At 43.6% G+C, this 22,033-nt stretch overlaps 1 protein-coding gene across 1 annotated transcript; it reads left to right on the top strand.

The window, feature by feature from the left end:
• The first annotated feature begins 311 nt into the window (after nucleotides 1–311).
• On the top strand, nucleotides 312–1,320 carry LOC125534028 (salicylic acid-binding protein 2-like). The gene has a single exon (XM_048697335.1). It carries the CDS (start codon nucleotides 371–373, stop codon nucleotides 1,163–1,165), a length of 795 nt encoding a protein of 264 aa, XP_048553292.1. The 5' UTR covers nucleotides 312–370; the 3' UTR covers nucleotides 1,166–1,320.
• Nucleotides 1,321–22,033: the final 20,713 nt, after the last annotated feature.

The raw sequence follows: 22,033 nt of genomic DNA, 5'->3' as shown, positions 1-22,033 counted from the left end.
TCTTTATTATCTAACAGTGCACTTCCCTGCTCTCAACGCTAACTTAAGCGTACAGCCGCTGGCTCCTTGCAGAAATCAAAGCTGCGAGTCGTCGTCCCTTTGCGAGCTCTAAACCGTCGCATTCATGGCGATGATGGCAACTGGCACGAACTTCGGCTGAACCTCATCTTCTCCGCAGCCAGGCTGCCATGACAATGCAGAAAGGAAGCAGCGTGTTGACCCACGCCAGCATACGTTGCATCAGCCATGACAATACCCCATCTGCCCACTTTTCCTGAAGAAGATGCCCGCATGGCCGCATGCATAAATAAAGCCAGAGGCGTACCATCAAGCAGCCAAGAAACGAAGCTGCTAGCTGCTCGGCGCACACATGTCGTCATCCTCCTCCTCTGCGCCAGCGGCCGCCGTGGCGACGTCGACCCGCCTCATCCTGGTGCACGGCACGGGCCACGGCGGGTGGTGCTGGTACAAGGTCGCCACCCTCCTCCGCGCCGCGGGGCACCGCGTCGACGCGCCGGACCTCGCGGCCTGCGGCGCCGACGCGCGCCGGCTGAGCGACGCGCCAACCTTCGAGGACTACACGCGCCCCCTGCTCGACGCGCTCCGGGCCCTCCCGGACGGCGAGCGAGCGGTGCTCGTGGGCCACAGCTTCGGCGGCATGAGCGTCGCGCTCGCCGCCGAGGAGTTCCCCGACAAGGTCGCCGCCGCCGTGTTCCTCACCGCCTTCATGCCGGACTGCGCCGGCCCGCGCACCCGCGTCATCGAGCAGGTCCCCGTGTCCGACTGGATGGACAGCGTGGTCGACGAGGAGCACGTCCCGCCGTCGGTGTTCCTCGGGCCCGACTTCGTGCGCCGGAAGCTCTACCAGCTGACCTCCGAAGAGGACTACACGCTGTGCCAGAGCCTCGCGCGGGTGAGCTCCTACTACGTGGCCGACCAGCAGCAACGGCCGCCGTTCAGCGCTGCCCGATACGGCGCGGTGACCAAGGTCTATGTGATTGCCAAGCAGGACCAGGCCATGGTCGAGGAGTACCAGAGGCAGATGATCGCAGGCATCCCCGTGGCTGAGGTGAGGGAGATGGCTGACGCCGACCACATGGCCATGCTCTCCGCGCCGGAGGAACTTGCGGGCCACCTCGCCGACATCGCCAACAACTACACTTGATCGATTTGCGGAGCCTACTTGTACTGTTCTTAAGATAAAACGCATGTCTTCCGTAGTTGGATTGTACTTACAATTAGAGGAAGAAATCTACTGAAATGTGAGTCCAGATGTACCGCAGACGAGGGCTCTTTTTCAAATGAATTTTATATAAATTACATGTGGTATGCAAATCTGTAGATATTTTCCAATAGAATCTAGTATTTGATTCAAAGGAACAAATGTTTCAAACTCTGCATTGATCGTCATCCTATGATACCCATGATATGAATTTGATCTCTTTACAAAATTCCTTATTTTTCTTAGAGCAACTCCAAGGGGCTGACTCAAAGGGACGGCAATTTTGTTCGCTTTTCGTTCGTTTGGATCGGTCAAACGAACATAGACGTCCGCTTTTGTGTTTGGATTGACGTATGCGTCCAAAGCTCGCTCGTCCCATTTTGACGGCGTCGACAAAAAGAAAATAGTGCATGCATATTTAAAATAAAAAACAACTTAATTAAACATTAAAGCCAGCCAAGAAGGCCGGCGAGAGTCCACGCGTCCACATTAGCATTAAATAAAACTAAAAACAAACTAAACTACGAGGCGGTGCGCTGCCCTAGGCGTTGTCATCGTCGTCCTCGGGGTCGGTGAGGTCGATGAGCGTCGACGCAGGGCCGGTCCAGGGGAACGCCGTGTTCCAGGCGGCGGCAATGTCAGTCGCGGGCAGCTGTGCGGCCGCTTGTGCAGCCACGGCCTGGCGCGCCTCCTCCTCGAGGTCGCGCTCAAGCATCTCCTTGTACTCGCCGCGACGACGCTCCTCGGCCAGCCGTCGCTGGCGCCACATCTCGAGGTACACCGCCTCCTACGCCGGCGTCGCCTCCATCCAAATCGGTGGCGCGGAGACCCACTCGCGCACTACTCCCATCAAGGAGTAGCGCTTGATGGGGGACGGCTCCGGCTGCGGCTGCGGCTCGGCCTTGACGCGGCGACGGAGAGGGGACGACGGGGCCATCGGCGGCAGCGCGCAGTCGCCTGCCGCGGAGAGGGCAATGACCTACGCAATGGCCGCCTCGTACCGAGCCTCCTCTTCCTCCACCGCCTCCATCCTGCGCCGCTCGTCCTCCTCGCTCTCCCGATAGACCGCCGCAAGGGCCGCCTAGTAGGCGTCCTCCGCTGCCTGGTCCTCCTCGCGGACGACGAGCGACGGCGACGGCACGCTGCGGTCGACCTGGCGCACGCCGCGTCGCCTCGCCTCCTCGTACTCGAAGGCGAACCACCTTGCCCAGTTGGGCGAGTCGGTTGCGTAGGCGGGGTCGCGGCGCTGCTCCGGCGTCTGCAGCGCCCGCCGGCGCCGCACCTCCTTCGCATGCGCCCTAGCCGACCGTGGCGCCGCCGGCACTGGGATCCTTTCCGGATCTAGATGCCAGTCGTGCGGCAGGGTGGCATCGGGGTAGGAAGAGACACGCGGTGCTGCCAGTGCCACTACGCCTGGTGCACTGGCACGTTCACACGTTGTCTCTGCCGGTGAGCCAACGCCGGCGGAGGCGGAAGGAACTCCGAGGGAAAAGGGATGGCGGGAGCCTTGCCCTTGGCCTTGCTGCTGCTGGCGTCGGAGAAGAGCCCCATCTCACTGTGGTGGTGGTGGCTAGGGTTTGCCGGCGACGGGGGGCAGAGTTTGCTAGATGTGGACGTCGATTTGGATGAGGACGACCCCGCCGCACGGTCGGCTTAAAAAAGGACGACCGCCGTCGCTGACGCGTGGGCCCGAGGTCATAAATTAAGCTGACCAGGTTGACCGCGGGCGGTTGGACGGCCGTCAGATGGGGCCGCGGCAGACACCGAGAATGCGCGCGTGGCGTCCGTTCCGCGTCCGCGACGACGCATTTGGGGCGCAAATTTTGGCCGCAAATGCGTCGGCGCGGACGCAAAGCGGATGAAATTTGAGTTTGGGACGGCGCGTTGGGCCACCATTTTTGCCCGCGCCGACCCAAACGAACGCAGACGGACGAAATGGATTGCCCCATTGGAGTTGCTCTTATGGTACAAACAAACAACTTGTTGATATTTGTGTACTTCATTCCTGTAGGATTCCAACTTCTGTATGTTTTTCAAATCTTGCTAACCAAACAACTGCTGCAGCGTATTTAGAGTTGGGCCACTTATTATGTTCGTCCATACTTGTGCCTATGGTTTAAATATATAATGGGCAATCACTAGTTCAAGGTAACCCATTGCAAAGACCATTCACTATATTCTCATGTGTTGACAAGTGGCGCACAACATGTGAGTTCTATCTTTTTCTAGATTTATTCTTTCAAAATATTTTATCCCCAATTGTGCGTCCAAATACCGAACCGTTTTCGTCTTTGAATTTCTCGCATTGAGATCTTCTAAACTGGATCCCGAGTTAATGAGTTTCGACGAAAAAAACAAAAAAAAGGAAATAAAAAAGGAAACAAAAAGCGAAAACAAAATCCAAAAAAGGAAAACCGAAAAGCCGGCAATAAAAAAAGAGTATGAAAAAAACTGAAGCCCGGAAGAACGGTTGTAATTTTTACTTTTTTGAAAGCACATATTGTGTTTTTCACTTTATTCAAGGAAACACACACTGTGCCTTTCACGAAAGTAAGGGTATGCTTCTCACGGAAGCACAACTATGTGTTTCCTTCTTTACGATGAAGACAGTTTTGCTTTTCCCATTTGGAGAAGCACACGCTTCTCGTGGAGGAGCACAACAGAGGGCGCGTAAGCACCTCTTGCGGAAAAGACTGCTTCCTAGCAAAAAATAAAAATCAAACCCCCACCCTTCAAAACCTAGGGAAAATCAGGTAAGAACAAAGAAAAGTATCTAAAACCAAAAAATGCGTATGGAAAAATAAAAAGTAAAAGTCCAAAGAGAGTGTCCAACACGTGACATGTGGCGATGGCTACCACTTCTTGGATTATGCTCAAGCTCCGCCAGTGCCAGCGGGAGCATCTCAAGGGTTAACTTTTAGTTAGTTGCATCCTATTCGGCCCATAACAAAGTAGAATGTTGTTGAGAGTTGAGACAACTTCCTCCTCTCGCTTAAGGCATCTGCAATGCGGCTATAAATTATCCACAAACAAAAGGATTGCCCTTACGGAAGTGGCGTTTTAGCTCTCGGGTGCATCTGCACTCACGGTCATGGGTGAACAGTAAAATCCTTCAAAATAGTAAAAAATTGCGAGATGCTCATGTGCGTGAACTCCCTTCCGAATTTCATGGAGTTTGGAAATTTCAGTAGCTCTTAGAAAAAAGATAAATTTTGGCATGTGAGAAACTTTTGAAAAGAGCACTCTTCGGAGGTCATTTTCTCTTTTTTGCGACTAGCTCCTCGGATGTCATTTAGCCATGAAACTTTGAACGCACTGGCGCACTAAATCATCTTGCATAATTTTTTTCTACTATAAATTTTTATTTTACTCTTCGCCTGGTGCAGATGAGCCCGAGCGCCGAATTGAATATCGGGCCCTTACGAACAACTACACATAATGTAGAACTTGAGCACAAGCTCAAAAACTTAAGGCCAGTCCACAAGCTTTCAGGATGCCCACAAGTAATATAATTTTATTACTTTTATGGCTATGTTAGACTAAGGAATACAAAATTGAGATTTTTTATTATTTTGGCTTGTGGGATGCCCACAGTATAATTTTACTACTTTTACCACTATGTTAGACTTAGGAATAAACATTTGAGATCTTTACAATGATGCACTTGCTTCCCGCCACTCAGGATCCAAAAAACCCCTTTGATCATTTTCTTTGTCCAGAATGCCCATGCGTAGCTCATAGAAGGGTTACTTTAGATATACCGCTTACATGTGGGACTCACCTGTAAAAATGAATAAAGAATCTCCCCCACTCTTATCCAATGCAAACATAAAAGAAAAAAATACATCTTATATATTTGAAAATGCAATTTTAATTTATTTTCATGTATTTTTAAAATGCTAGTTTGATTTTAAATGGTGTTCATGCATTCCTTTAAAAAACAAAACAAATTCAGAAAGTATTTTTGTAAATATAAATAATGTTCATGTATTCTAAAAATTGTTCTCATGGTTTTAAAAATGTCTTTTATAAATTTCATGTCATTTGAAAAGATCCAACTACTTTAAAGAATCGTATAAGTTTTAATTGTGTCTACATCTTTTAAAAATAATGTTCAAGTAGTTTCAAAAAAGTGGTCACGCGTTTAAAAATATATTCATGTATTTCTAAGAATTATATGTATTTACTTTTTAAAAGTAGAATGAAACAGAACCAAATAAATTAGGAAAATGAAAAAACTAAACAAAGAAAACAGAAAACAAAAAACAAGGAAATGGAAACTAAAAATTTAAAAGTAGAATATAGAATAGAATAGAAATCCAGAAAAAAATAATAAAGCAGAGTAGAATATATGTGTATTACTTGATAAAGATTTATATAATTTGTATAACATTTGTACGAGAAATAGAAAAAAATAAAACAAAAGTACAATTAAGGTGATAGAAATTAAAAGATCAAAAGGGGAAAATAAAGTAAACATACAAAGTTTGAAAGAAAACCAAGAGGGAAATCCCCGCGTAGCTCGCGATCAAAACCGTTCCATAAGTTGTTTGAGCTGCGCATGCCCACTAATATGCCTAATGTGGACAATCGATGGGCTATCATGTGCAATAGGTGGCGTATAACAATCGCCCAAACACTAATCCAACCGAGTAACGAGAAAAAAGGGGGAAATCATTGTAATTCCAACTGTGACAGTGCATTTGTTTTTTTAGCGGGATAGAGCATTTGTTGGGGTCAGAATGAGCCTTGGTTCAGCTCATAAGAAAACATCACTATTGTAGTGCATATATACTATAAAATAAATTCAATCATATATGACATGATTTGTAAATTATCTCATGTAACTGTGTTGTAGATATCTTTGTCCCCTACTAAAAATGCACGCGGGAAACTACTGCACACGATCATGCGATCATGCAATGTGGAAGCGCTAAAGCATGGGCCAAGATCCACTAGCGTCTAGTTTTTTCACCTTATGTCCGATTTCCCCGGGTTTATGTGATCTTCCTTTTCTCTGTTTATTTTTTATGTATTTTAATTTTCTATTTCATGTTTTCATATTAACTTTTGAAAAGTCTATAACACTTGTAGTAAATGTGTTAACACTTTTAAAATTACATAAGTTTTTTATAAAAGTCATAAGCACATTTTGAAATTACACGAACAATTTAAACAACTAGATGAACATTAATTATAATTTTAGGCATGTTTCCTAAATGTGCGAAAACATTTTTTAAAATACTTGATTTTCTAAAAATAAGAATACTTTATAATTTTATATCATCAATTTTGAATACCATGTGAAAAATTTAAATAAATTACACAAGCATTTAAAAACATTAAACTTTTTAAATTGCAATAACACTTTTTGAAATACATAAACACGTTTTAAAATTACAATAACATTTTACTGAGTACATGAACTCCTTTTAAAGTTGCACTAACATTAAAGATTACATGGACACCTTTTGAACATATGTAAACACGTTTTTATATTAAATAAATAATTATAAAACAAATTCATTTTCTAATTCAAGGACATATTTTATAATACACATACATGAACATATTTAAAAAAAAATATAAACACTTTCTTTACTTACATAGATACTTCTTTTTTATAGGGCAAATATTTCTGTAATACACGATTGTTATAATTATTTGTATATATCAAAATCTGGAATAAACTGTACTTATTTTTCCAAAGGCCGTATTGATTGCAGGCCGATGCGATTAATGGGTGCTACATGCAGGGTATAGCAGCCTCCAATATAGCAAACGCACACTAGTACGTCTGGGAATCCTACTCGGCCGTGTCTTCCCCTCTAGCTAGGGTTTTTCCTCCTCCTGGCGGCGCTCGCTTGACGTGGAGATCACGATCCCCTCCGCTTCCCTACCACAGATCGCCGACGCCCTCGGGTGGCTGGCATCGTGGTTGACTGGAGGCCGTCCTAGGGAACATCCCGCCCGGGGAATCTGTTATTTCTCGGGCAAGAGATATGATGGAGGGCTCAATGTCGGCGTCTGAATCGGCGATGAGCGACATGGAAGCAATGATGAAGGAGTTGGGATTGAAAGAGGATGATCTGGTGGACATAGTTGTGGAGGATGGTGACATACCGGAGGAAGCTGCTCGCTGGATGGCAATTGCTCGTGTGCACATCGACAGGCAATATAGTCAGTATTGGTTCTTCCGCAACATGAGGGTTGCATGGGATCTAGTGCAAGAAGTTAATTCCGTCCATTGGAGGATAACCTATACACCCTGCAATTCTCTTGCATCGGTGATTGGGGGCGAGTAATGGAAGATGGGCCATGGACCTTCAAGGGCAAGGAGGTCATTATTGAGCCATATGACGGAATCACCAGACCATCGTCAATTAGTTTGAACAAAATTGAGATGTGGATTCAAATTCATGACCTCCCGGAACTGTTTTTTGTCCTGATCAAATCCCTTGCTGCAACTGTCGGAGACTTCATCTATGCTGAACCCAAGTCTCAGGACTTTGAGGGTAACTTTTTCAGGGTGCGTGTAAAGATGGATGTCACAAAGCCTCTCAGGAACGCTGTTTCGTTGGTGATTAAGAAGAAAAGGGAGATCTTCAGGGTGAAGTATGAGAGATTGCCCGACTGGTGCGCCGTCTGTGGTATGTTAGGTCACCTGTACAAAGAATGTGGCAATGGAATTCATCCTCCATCGACACTAGTTTTCAAAAATCTTCGTGCTGATTGGTTTAAGGGTCCAGGTCATGGCCCTGGAGCCGGGAGTTCGCCAGGTGGTGGCAGAGGCAGAGGCAGAGCTGGCCGTGGAGCAGGTCATGGGGCAAACCAGCGGGGTGCAAGTCAGCATGATAGCACGGAGTGGATGGAACGGGATGACCCCAGTCTTAAAGATGACATAGGCATGATAGGGGCTGAAGGCAACAGGAAGCGTGGAGCGGCACAAGTCAACCTGGGGGCGCATGTGGTGCCAGACTATGCAACAAAAAACAGCTCGGGTCAAGCGCCTCTGGCCTTACCCCAGCGGCGGTACCTCAGAGTCCAACCTCCAAGCAAGAACCAAAGAGGACGAAAGACACTGTGATGATGTTTGAGCAAGGAATCCTGAAGGCTAAAACTAGCAACAACCCTTCTGATGCGCGTTTTGCGGGCTCTCTAGAGGAGTCGCGCCGAGCGCAATGAGTCTTCTATGCTGGAACTGCCGCGGGGCTGGCAAACCCGCGACAGTTTGCGAGCTTCGTGATCTCACGAGGCAACTTGCCCCCTCTATCGCATGTATTGTTGAAACTCAAATAGAGGGCTCTCGAGTAGAGAATCTAGCAGGCATTTTATGTTTCAATAGAAGTTTTGCTGTTAGTAGTCATGGAAGGAGTGGAGGCTTAGGTATCTCTTGGAATGATGAAATAAAGCTTGAAGTTGTCGGTTATTCTGATTACCACATCGATGCTATTGTTGATGCAATGGTTGATATTAGGACAAGAGTTACTTTTGTGTACGGGGAGGCGCAAGTAAACGAATGATACAAAACCTCGGATATGCTGAGGGGTATCGTCAGAACGAGTGACTTGCCATGGTTAGTCGTGGGGGATTTCAATGAGGTCCTTCATGCGCACGAACATGACGGCGTCGGCAACAGGAGTCAGGCTCAGATGGATTTGTTCCGTGATGCTTTGGATACATGCGGCCTCTCAGATATGGGATATTCTAGGAACGGCTGGACTTTTGGGAAGAAGGTTACTGGAGGAACTTTTACTAGAGTCAGATTAGACAGGGGCATTGCAAACCCGGCTTGGTCTATTGCATTCCCTGGAGCTACGTTGGAGCATAAAATAGCACCTACCTCCGATCACGTACCCATCTTGGTACGTTATAGCGATTTGCATGCATGCAACAGTGGGCCGAGATCATTTAAATATGAAATTGGCTGGGAAAGAGACCCAACGTTGCCGGCTGTGGTGGAGACCGCCTGGACATCCACTGGGGTATCCTCGGTGCAAGAGCTAAAGGACAAAATGCAGGAGCTGGCGGGGGACCTATCAAGATGGGACCGCACACACTTTGGTAATGTTCGCCATGAGATAGCAGGGCTGAGGAGACAGTTACATGAGTTACGTGATTCCCAAGGCAGATCAGGTCCCAATCATTTGGAGATTAAGATTGTTGATCACCTAACAGAATTGTACCACAGAGAAGAAATGCTATGGAGACAAAGGGCTAGATTGGAGTGGCTCACACATGGGGACAAAAATATGTATTTCTTCCACCTTAGAGCTAGCAGAAGGAGAAGGAAAAATCAGATCAAAGCTTTGCAGCGACCGGACGGGCAAATAACTGAAGATAAAAGTGAGATGGAGTCTCTGACTACAGCCTTCTATGAGGAGCTGTACACATCGGAGGGGGTTTAAAATATGAATCAAGTCTTGGACACAGTCCCACGTAAGGTTACCCCATCGATGAATGAATCTCTTAATGCGCCATATACTCAAATGGAGGTAAAAAAATGATTTCTTCCAGATGTTCCCACTTAAAGCACCCAGCCCGGATGGATGTCCTGCACATTTTTTCAGTGTCACTGGAAGATCTGTGGGGACGAAGTCACCAATGTGGTTCTGAAAACCGTGGAGGGTACGGAGACAGCTGCGAGTATCAATGAGACTGTGCTAGTGCTAATCCCCAAGGTAAAAAATCCCACCCTCTTATCCCAGTTTCGACCGATCATTTTGTGCAATGTATTGTACAAGATAGCTTCAAAGGTAATATCAAACCGCCTAAAGCTAGTGCTACCCAACATTATTTCTGAGGAGCAGTCAACATTTGTCCCAGGCAGATTGATCACCGACAACATTATAACTGCTTATGAATGCCTGCATTTTATGAAGCGAAACAAGGCGAAGAAGCATCAATAATGTGCACTGAAACTTGATATGATGAAGGCATATGACAGGGTCGAGTGGGAATATTTGAGAGCTATAATGCTTAAGCTGGGCTTCACAAAGAGGTGGGTCGACATAGTAATGAATCTTGTGACCACAGTGAAGTTCTCTGTCATGTTCAATGGTAAGAAATTGCAGGAGTTTACGCCAACTCGTGGAATCAGACAGGGTGACTGATACGTCTCCAACGTATCTACTTCTCCAAACACGTTTGCCCTTGTTTTGGACTATAACTTGCATGATTTGAATGGAACTAACCCGGACTGACGCTGTTTTCAGCAAAATTACCATGGTGTTATTTATGTGCAGGAACAAACGTTCTCGGAATGACCTGAAACTTCACGGAGCAACTTTTCAGAAAATATGAAAAATACGTGCAAAAGATGAAGGCCAGGGGCCCACCACCTCTCCACGAGGGTGGGGGCGCGCCTGCCCCCCTAGGGCGCCCCCTACCTCGTGGCCCCCCCCGTTGCCTCTCTGACTCCAACTCCAACTCCATATATTGAGTTTCGGGGAGAAAAAAATCAAGGAGAAGAAATAACCACGTTTTACAATACGGAGCCGCCGCCAAGCCCTAAAACCTCTCGGGAGGGCTGATCCGGAGTCCGTTCGGGGCTCCGGAGAGGGGAATCCGTCGCCATCATCATCATCAACCATCCTCCATCACCAATTTCATGAGGCTCACCGCCGTGCGTGAGTAATTCCATCGTAGGCTTGCTGGACGGTGATGGGTTGGATGGGATCTATCATGTAATCGAGTTAGTTTTGTTAGGGTTTGATCCCTAGTATCCACTAGGTTCTGAGATTGATGTTGCTATGACTTTGCTATGCTTAATGCTTGTCACTAGGGCCCGAGTCCCATGATTTCAGATCTGAACCTATTATGTTTTCATCAATATATGAGTGTTCTTGATCCTATCTTGCAAGTCTATAGTCACCTATTATGTGTTATGATCCGTTAACCCCAAAGTGACAATAATCGGGATACTTACCGGTGATGACCGTAGTTTGAGGAGTTCATGTATTCACTATGTGTTAATGCTTTGTTTCGGTTCTCTATTAAAAGGAGGCCTTAATATCCCTTAGTTTCCGTAAGGACCCCGCTGCCACGGGAGGGTAGGAGAAAAGATGTCATGCAAGTTCCTTTCCATAAGCACGTATGACTATGTTCGGAATACATGCCTACATTATATCAATGAACTGGAGCTAGTTCTGTGTCACCCTAGGTTATGACTGTTACATGATGAACCGCATCCGGCATAATTCTCCATCACTGATCCATTGCCTATGAGCTTTCCACATATTGTTCTTCGCTTATTTACTTTCCCGTTGCTATTGCTATCATCACTACAAAATACCAAAAACATTGCTTTTGCTACCGTTACCTTTTGCTACCGTTATCACTACTATCATATTAATTTGCTACTAAACACTTTGTTGCAGATATTAAGTTTCCAGGTGTGGTTGAATTGACAACTCAGCTGCTAATACTTGAGAGTATTCTTTGGCTCCCCTTGTGTCGAATCAATAAATTTGGGTTGAATACTTTACCCTCGAAAACTGTTGCGATCGCCTATACTTGCGGGTTATCAAGACTATTTTCTGGCGCCGTTGCCGGGGAGCATAGCTCTATTCTTTGAGTCACTTGGGATAGATATATCTGCTTATCATTATGAAGAACTTGAGAGATCCAAAAACCAAGATCTATCCCTCAACTACGAGGGGAGGTAAGGAACTGCCATCTAGCTCTGCACTTGATTCACCTTCTGTTTTGAGTACGCTTGCGACACCTACACCTGCTTCTGCTATTCGTTCTGATATGTCGCATGTTATTGATGATGCCACTTCTGCTGTGCATGATACTTATGATGAAACTACCTCTATGCCTGATACTACTATGCCACTTAGTGATTTTCTTGATGAACAACTTGCTAGGGCTAGAGAAATTAAAAATATTGAATCTGATGATACTGATGAAAGTGATGATGAAGAATCACTTGTTATTCCTAAGGGTTATGTTTTTGATCAAGAAGCTTTTAGCTATTTTAGCTTGCAAAAATAGAAATTAACTCAAAAGGTTATTAGCTAAATGAAGTAAGCAATCTCTAAATGCTAGAATGAAACCTGACCCTGCTTTTGCAATTCACCTATCTTTGTTACTGATAAGGATTATGAATTCTCTGTTGATCCTGATATAATTACTTTGGTTGAATCTGATCCTTTTCATGGTTATGAATCTAAAACTGTTGTGGCACATCTTACTAAATTAAATGATATAGCCACCTTGTTCACTAAAGATGAGAGAACTCGCTACCTTTATATCCTTAAAATATTTCCATTCTCATTAAAGGGTGATGCTAAGATATGGTTTAATTCTCTTAATCCTGGTTGTGTGCGTAGTCCCCAGGACATGATTTATTACTTCTCTGCTAAATATTTCCCTGCTTATAAGAAACAAGCTGCTTTAAGGGATATATATAATTTTGTGCAAATTGAAGAAGAGGGTCTCCCACAAGCTTGGGGAGGCTTCTCCAATTACTTAATGCTTTACCTGATCATCCTCTTAAGAAAAATGAAATACTTGATATCTTTTATAATGGACTAACCGATGCCTCTAGAGATTACCTGGATAGTTGTGTTGGTTCTGTTTTCAGGGAAAGAACACCAGATAAAGCTGAAATTCTATTGAATAATATGTTGACAAATGAAAATAATTGGACACCTCCGGAGCCAATTCCTGAGCCTATTCCTAAACCAACTCCAAAGAAGAGGGGTATTCTATTTCTCAGTCCTAAAGATATGCAAGAGGCAAAGAAATCTATGAAAGAAAAAGGTATTAAAGCCGAAGATGTTAAGAATTTACCTCCTATTGAAGAAATACATGATCTTAATTTACCGCCTGTTGAAGAAACATATAATCTTAATCCATTACCTATTGAAGAAACTCATGGTCTTGATAACCGGACACAGGTAGTAAAGGTAAATTCTCTCTATAGATATGATAAAGCTGAAATCCCATTTACTAAGTTTGCTAGCCCATGCTTAGATGAGTTTGATAAATTTATGGCTAAGCAAGAAGACTTTAATGCTTATTTTGGTAGACAATTGAAATACAATTCAAATATGCTTGAACACTTGGGTGATTATATGGCTAATGTTAAAGGTGAACTTAAACTTATTAGTAAACATGCGTTTATGGTTACCACTCAAGTAGAACAAGTACTTAAAACTCAAAATGATTTGCTCAATGAATTGAATAGTAAAGATAATGATAATGCTGTTAGAGTGGCTACTAGAACTGGTAGAATGACTCAGGAACCTTTGTATCCTGAAGGCCACCCTAAGAGAATTGAGCAAGATTCTCAGATAAATAATATAAGATGCACCTAGTCCTTCTAAAAGGAAAAAAAGAAAAATGATAGGACTTTGCATGCTTCTAGTGATCCTATTGTTGAAACACCTGAGAATCCAAATGATTTTTCTATTTCTGATACTGAAACTCAATCTGGTAATGAACCCGAAACTAGTGGTAATGTTAATGATAATGTTCATAATGATGCTCAACCTAGTAATGATAATGACATAGAAATTGAACCTGTTGTTGATCTTGATAACCCACAATCAAAGAATCAACGTTATGATAAGAAAGACTTTGTTGCTAGGAAACATGGTAAAGAAAGAGAACCATGGGTTCAGAAACCCATGCCTTTTCCTCCCAAACCATCCAAGAAAAAGGATGATGAGGATTTTGAGCGCTTTGCTGAAATGATTAGCCCTATCTTTTTGCGTATGCGATTAACTCATATACTCAAAACCAATCCTTATGCTAAGTACATGAAAGATATTATTACAAATAAAAAAAAGATACCGGAAGCTGAAATTTCCACCATGCTTGCTAATTATACTTTTAAGGGTGGAATGCCAAAGAAACTTGAAGATCCAGGAGTACCAACTATACCATGCTCCATTAAAAGAAACTATGTTAAAACTGCTTTATGTGATCTTGGAGCCGGTGTTAGTGTTATGCCTATCTCTTTATATCGTAGACTTGATTTGAATAAGTTGACACCTACTGAAATATCTTTGCAAGTGGCTGATAAATCAACTGCTATACCTGTCGGTATTTGTGAGGATGTGCCTGTTGTAGTTGCAAACGTTACTATTTTAACGGACTTTGTTATTCTTGATATTCCCGAGGACGATAGTATGTCTATTATTCTTGGAAGACCCTTTTTGAATATTGCAGGGGCTGTTATTGATTGCACTAAAGGCAATGTCACTTTTCATGTTAATGGTAATGAGCATACGGTACACTTTCCGAGGAAACAACCTCAAGTTCATAGTATCAACTCTATTGGAAAAATTCCATCGATTATATTTGGAGGTTTTGAATTTCCTATTCCTACTGTCAAGAAGAAATATGATATTCTTATTATTGGGGATGTGCGTATCCCCGTTGAGGTAACATAGTGTTATTCAAAATTTCTCCGGTTCCATGTTATTCGGAATGAGTTCGTTAAAAAGACTTGATCAACCTTGTTAGTGGATTCCTTTCGATGATCATGAGATGGATGAAACTAGAAGACGCAACCTTCTGTACCCCACTTTTACTTTCTGTTATTTATATTAAATAAAATAAATATAAATATGTTTCTGTCTGTTATCTGATTATCCGTGCAATATAAAAATACCTCGAAAATAAAAGTTCTCCAAATGCCCTGAAATTTAAATATGATTTTTTCTAGAATATTTGGCACTAAGAACATAGCAGGGGGGTCAAGCACCTGCCCACGAGGGTGGAGGGCGCGCCCTACCCCTGGACGCGCCCCCTGTCTCGTGGGCCCACGGTGGCCCTCCTCCACTTATCCTTTCACCCATACAATTCTTCTTCCTCCCACAAACACGAATAACCAGCTCAAACCCGAGTCCAAGCTCATTTTGCTGCCATTTTCGATCTCCTTGCTCAAAGCACCTCTCACAAAACTGCTTGGGGATATTGTTTCTTGGTATGTGACTCCTCCATTGGTCCAATTAGTTTTTGTTCTAGTGCTTTATTCATTGCAAATTTTTGTTGTTTAGGTGACCCTGTTCTTGAGCTTGCATGTCAAATTTATATGGTCAAAAGTAGTTTTGATGCATGATATAGGCCCTAGGCACTTGTAGGAGTAGTTGCTATCAATATTATTGAGTTTGGTTTACTTTTATTTTGAAGTTACTAAAAAATTTCAGAATTTTTCAGAGAAAGAAAAATGCTTAGGAAAATGTTCCAAGGTGGTTCCTCAAGGAAGTAAGGACCCAGACTTGCAATGCGTGATGCTGATGAAGAGCCACCAAGAGACGCTCCAGTGCGTCCTTGTGAATGGCCTTCTGAGAACTTTATGGATCGAGCGGGAATTAAGGAAGAATTCAACGCATATTTGTGTAACGCTAATCTCGCGAGCTTCGAGGAAGAGAAGTGCAGCCAGTATCACAACCTCACCAGTACCTTTGTGAGGAGGTTTGAATTTTCAACTTCACCTAATTCTCCAACTGTCCTGTTTGATCTTTATGATAAATCTTACACTATGGACTTAGAGGATTTTACCACTGCTTGCAAACTTCCACAATGGGGTAGTATAAGGGATCCTCGCAAATATGAATTTAGAGATTTTCTTGCTAGCATAACTGTGGGAGAATCTAGAGATATTACACAAGCTACCATAGGGAGCATTCAGTTTCCTGCTATACATTATTTTGCTCTCTTCATAGGTAGATGCATTAATGGTAAAGATGAGGCATGTCACATGTGTGTCCCCGATCTTAGTATTCTTAGGAGTGCTGTGTTAGGAGACAAATCATATAATTTGGGAGCCATTATTGCATGTAGGTTGCATCTTAATAGACTTAATGGAGATTTCTTTGGTGGAATTTATGCAACCCGCATAGCTAATTTTCTTGGTATAGCCATACGCGAAGATGATATTGAATTACCTCCTGCTTATCTAGATTTTAATGCTATGGTTCACCACCAGTTTGTTGAGAGGAACGAATCACCTCTCCAGTATCGACTAATCTTTGACAGACGCCGTGATGTCCGTATTACTCTCCCTACCCCTGCCTTCTTTGATTATCAGGAAAGAGGAGGATATACTATTACCAGAGAGGAGACAGATGAATACGAGAGGAGAGAGGAGGCCGCTCGTCGCCATGCTGCAGCTCAGCAGGCGATAGTTGCTGCATCGCAGTACGACCCCTGCTATTATTATGGATATCCGACAGGCCAGCCGTGGCCATAGGCCAACTTAGGCCAAAAGCCTAAGCTTGGGGGAGTACGTATTTCCCACCGACATTACATTTATATCAACACACTCATTGCTAGATGTCGGTGCTCATACTTTTTCATTGTATCATCCATGCTAGTTTATTTTTATTTTTATGCTTTCTTCTTGTGTGTTTAATAAACCTTAAGAAAAACAAAAAAAATTAGTTGTAGCTTTTAATCAGTTTAATTTCCATGCTTGTAGTAGTAATTAAAAAGAAAACCCAAAAATATTTCATGTTCTTCTTTTGCTTGTTGGGAGCTTTCCCGTGTAAATAGTTTTATTTCTTTTCTTTTCTTTGGGGTCGATAGGAGAAGACCGTGATTAAATTATTGAAGTGGCTCTTATATGCATTATTGTTTATCTAACAAAAGAGCCCATATTGCTTTGTCTTCTCATGTTTATTGAATGCTTGCAGATTCCAGCTTAGTCCAATGCACGTGCACTATTAGTATTATCCACATCGTTCGGTCGTGCAAGTGAAAGAAAATTATGACGATATATGATGGACTGACTGAGATGAGAAAAGCTAGTATGAACTCGACCTCTTTTGTTTTTGTAAATATGATTAGTTCATCGTTTCTGATTCAGCCTATTATGAACAAACATGTTTGCAATGACAACTAGAGATCATATTTTCTTGTGCCATGCTTGATTAGCTATGAGTTATAATGGTTTACATTGCGTGCCAACATGCTATTAAAATAGTTGTGATGTGATATGATAGGGTGGTATCCTCCTCTGAATGATTTAAGTGACTTGACTTGGCGCATGTTCACGCATGTAGTTGAAACAAAATCAACATAGCCTTCACGATATTTATGTTCATGGTGGATTATATCCTACTCATGCTTGCATTCGGTGTTGATTAATTTTAATGCATGTTCATGACTGTTGTCGCTCTCTAGCTGGTCGCTTCCCAGTCTTTTGCTAGCCTTCACCTATACTAAGCGGGAATACTGCTTGTGCATCCAATCCCTTAAACCCCAAAGTTATTCCAGATGAGTTCACTATACCTTCCTATATGCGGTATCTACCTGCCGTTCCAAGTAAATTTGTATGTGCCAAACTCTAAACCTTCAAATAATCATCCTATTTTGTATGCTCGAATAGCTCATGTATCAACTAGGGCTGTCCGTATCTTCCATGTTAGGCGGGTTATTCTCAAGAGGAGTGGACTCCGCTCCTCACTCACGAGAAAGTGGCTGGTCATCGGGATGCCCAGTTCCATGTTTTATGCAAACTAAATCAAAATAATTGCAAACAAAACTCCCCCTGGGACTATTGTTAGTTGGAGGCACTCGTTGTTTTGAGCAAACCATGGATTGATACTTGTTGGTGGAGGGGGAGTATAAACTTTACCATTCTGTTTGGGAACCGCCTATAATGTGTGTAGCATGGAAGATATCGCCATCTCTTGGTTGTTATGTTGACAATGAAAGTATATCGCTCAAAATATTATTCATCTCTATTTCAAAACCGAGCTCTGGCACCTCTACAAATCCCTACTTCCCTCTGCGAAGGGCCTATCTATTTACTTTTATGCTGAGTCATCAATCTCTTATTAAAAAGCACCAGTTAGAGAGCACCACTGTCATTTGCATTCATTACTGTTAGTTTACATTGAGTATGACTTGACTGGATCTCTTTTACCATGAATTACAATGTCTAGTCAGTCCTTGGTCTTTAAAGATGATCTGCATTTATGTTTTGCGGCCTCAGAAAGGGCTAGCGAGATACCATCTTGTTATATCATATTATGATTGTTTTGAGAAAGTGTTTTCATCCGAGATTTATTATTATGGCTCGCTAGTTGATTATGCTATTGATATGAGTAAACTTGAGACCTATGCGTTATTGCAAATGTGGTTAGTTATAATCTTTGTTGAAAACCTGAATGCTGGCTTTACATATTTACAACAACAAGAGCAAACAGAGTTTGTAAAAACTGTTCTTTATCACTTTCAGTTTGGCAACTGAACTGCTTGAGGACAAGCAAAGGTTTAAGCTTGGGGGAGTTGATACGCCTCCAACATATCTACTTTTCTAAACACTTTTGCCCTTGTTTTGGACTCTAACTTGCATGATTTGAATGGAACTAACCCGGACTGACGCTATTTTCAGTAGAATTACCATGGTGTTATTTAGGTGCAAGAACAAACGTTCTCGGAATGACCTGAAACTTCACGGAGCAACTTTTTAGAAAATATGAAAAATACTTGCAAAAGATGAAGGCCAGGGGGGCCCACCACCTCTCCACGAGGGTGGGGGCGTGCCTGCCCCCCAAGGGCGCGCCCCCCTACCTCGTGGGCCCCCTGTTGCCTCTCCGACTCCAACCCCATATATTGAGTTTCGGGGAGAAAAAAATCAAGGAGAAGAAATAACCGCGTTTTACGATACGGAGCCGCCGCCAAGCCCTAAAACCTCTCGGGAGGGCTGATCTGGAGTCCGTTCGGGGCTCCGGAGAGGGGAATCCGTCGCCATTGTCATCATCAACCATCCTCCATCACCAATTTCATGATGCTCACCGCCGTGCGTGAGTAATTCCATCGTAGGCTTGCTGGACGGTGATGGGTTGGATGGGATCTATCATGTAATCGAGTTAGTTTTGTTAGGGTTTGATCCCTAGTATCCACTATGTTCTGAGATTGATGTTGCTATGACTTTGCTATGCTTAATGCTTGTCACTAGGGCCCGAGTGCCATGATTTCAGATCTGAACCTATTATGTTTTCATCAATATATGAGTGTTCTTGATCCTATCTTGCAAGTCTATAGTCACCTATTATGTGTTATGATCCGTTAACCCCGAAGTGACAATAATCGGGATACTTACCAGTGATGACCGTAGTTTGAGGAGTTCATGTATTCACTATGTGTTAATGCTTTGTTTCGGTTCTCTATTAAAAGGAGGCCTTAATATCCCTTAGTTTCCGTAAGGACCCCGCTGCCACGGGAGGGTAGGACAAAAGATGTCATGCAAGTTCTTTTCCATAAGCACGTATGACTATGTTTGGAATACATGCCTACATTATATCAATGAACTGGAGCTAGTTCTGTGTCACCCTAGGTTATGACTGTTACATGATGAACCGCATCCGGCATAATTCTCCATCACTGATCCATTGACTACGAGCTTTCCACATATTGTTCTTCGCTTATTTACTTTCCCGTTGCTATTGCTATCATCACTACAAAATACCAAAAACATTGCTTTTACTGTCGTTACCTTTTGCTACCGTTATCACTACTATCATATTACTTTGCCACTAAACACTTTGCTACAGATACTAAGTTTCCAGGTGTGGTTGAATTGACAACTCAGCTGCTAATACTTGAGAGTATTCTTTGACTCCCCGTGTGTTGAATCAACAAATTTGGGTTGAATACTTTACCCTCGAAAACTGTTGCGATCCCCTATACTTTCGGGTTGTCAGGGACCCAATTTCCCCATACTTGTTCTTGTTAGCAGCAGAGGGCCTTTCGTGCCTCCTTAAATCCAGAAGTGAGTCATCCAATCTAAGTGGTTTGCAGGTAGCTTCCTCAGCTCCACCAGTGAATCATCTTTTATTTGCTGATGGCAGTCTGCTGTTCTTCAAGGCTAATGGTGTGGGTGCTAATGAGGTAAACCAGGTTCTGAATATTAATTGTCAGGCTACTGGTCAACACATAAATTTTTCAAAATCATCAATCTTCTTCAGCAAAGGAGTGCCTGAGAATGTGAGAGTGCAGATTAAAGAGTTGCTTACCATCCCAAACGAGAAACTAAATGAGAAATATTTGGGAATGTCGTCTGACATTGGTAACTCAAAGAATGGGGCCTTCAAATATTTAAATGATCGGATGTGGAGTAAGGTATAGGGGTGGATTTCAAACACAATGTCAACAGCGGGTAAAGAAGTCCTTGTTAAAGCTGTAGCTCAGGCAGTGCCCGTTTTTCTATGTCTTGCTTCAAGCTCCCCATAGGATTGTGTGAACACCTCAACATGTTGATAAGGAAATTCTGGTGGGGGAGCAAAGAGGGCAAACGCAAACCTCATTGGGTCTTTTGGCAAACTATTACTCAACCGAAAGGAATGGGGGGCCTAGGTTTCAAAGATTTTGAGTTGTTCAATCTTGCTATGCTTGCTAGACAGGCTTGGAGGTTGCTACATAACCCAGAGGCTTTGAGTGCAAGGCTATTAAAAAGCATATACTTCCCAAACTCTGATATTTTACAGGCTAGCCTCGGGAGCCACCCTAGCCAGATATGGAGGGCTATTGTTGAAGGAAGAGATATCTTAAAGCAGGGCTTGATAAGGCGTGTGGGTAATGGTAACACGACACACATCTGGAATGATAACTGGCTTCCCAGGGACGAGATGCTTCGTCCATACGGCAACCGAGTACAGAACCCGCCATCTTTGATCTCGGAACTAATTGACCACACGTCCGCAACTTGGAACAGAGCGATGGTGGAGGCGACTTTCATGCCAATGGAAGCTTGAGTTATTTTGGGGATTCCTCTCTGCACCCGCAATATTCCTGACTTTTGGTGCTGGCATTTTGAGAAGCATGGATCGTTCACTGTGAAATCATCTTATAAAATGCTAGTAGCGACAAAACAATGGAGAGAAGCATGGTTGGAGGGAACCTCGGGCTTTTCCAGCTCCAATACAGCGGAGAAAGCTTGGAAAACGCTGTGGAGGACGAGTGTCCCAGCAAATGTGAGGATGTTCATGTGGCGCCTATCCAAACACTCTTACCAACGAATGACGTACGCATGCATCGCCAAATGACAGATTCAGCCGGGCTTTGTGGCGCGCCTGACTCATGGCGACATTCGCTCATCGAATGTGCCGCTTCAAGATGCATCTGGGCTCTCAACGACAGTGAACTGGCGCAGCAAATGATGGAAGTTGCTGAACCCTCAGCCAAACAATGCCTTTTTTACTCTAATAGAATCCCTATCACATCAGAAATTCACGTTGCTCGCGATAACTATATAGGCTATTTGGTCGACACGACGAAAGGCAATACATGAAGGTATATTCTAGAGCCCACACTCCACACATGCGTTTATAAACAGGTTCATATCAGACTTGGAAATCATTGGCAGCAGCAATACGCGTGCTGTCTCGGGACCTTTATCGCATGTGGTGCCTAATTCTAGACCCAAGGCTCCTCCAGTGGGCTATACAAAAATTCATGTTGACGCAGGGGTTAGATTCGAGCGTGAATGTTCCGCAGCTGCTATTTGTAGGGATGACCAATGATTTTATCTTGGAAGCTCTGCACTTGTTATCTTTGATGTCTGCGACCCTACTGTTTTGGAGGCGATTGCATGTCGAGAGGCATTAGCATTGGCAGAGGACCTCAATTTACAACAGTTCATCATTGCCTCGGATTGCAAGCAAGTTGTCTTAGACATTTCTAAGGGGGCCAGAGGCCGGTATGGCGCTATCATTAGCGAAATAAATCTCAAAGCTACTAAGTTTAATTGTAAGTTTGGGTTTGAGAGTCGTGCCGCAAACTATGAGGCACATAGACTAGCGAAATTTGCTCTTTCTCAGGGTCCAGGACGCCATGTGTGGTTTG

The sequence above is a fragment of the Triticum urartu genome, chromosome 2 (assembly GCF_003073215.2).
Source record: "Triticum urartu cultivar G1812 chromosome 2, Tu2.1, whole genome shotgun sequence".
Classification (NCBI taxonomy): domain Eukaryota; kingdom Viridiplantae; phylum Streptophyta; class Magnoliopsida; order Poales; family Poaceae; genus Triticum; species Triticum urartu.
The sequence above is the reverse complement of the archived record's forward strand: the minus strand, read 5'-3'. Positions and strand labels throughout refer to the sequence as shown.

Coding starts and splice junctions, on each gene's coding strand:
- LOC125534028 (XM_048697335.1), top strand. CDS start 371: ATGTCGTCATCCTCCTCCTCTGCGCCAGCGGCCGCCGTGGCGACGTCG.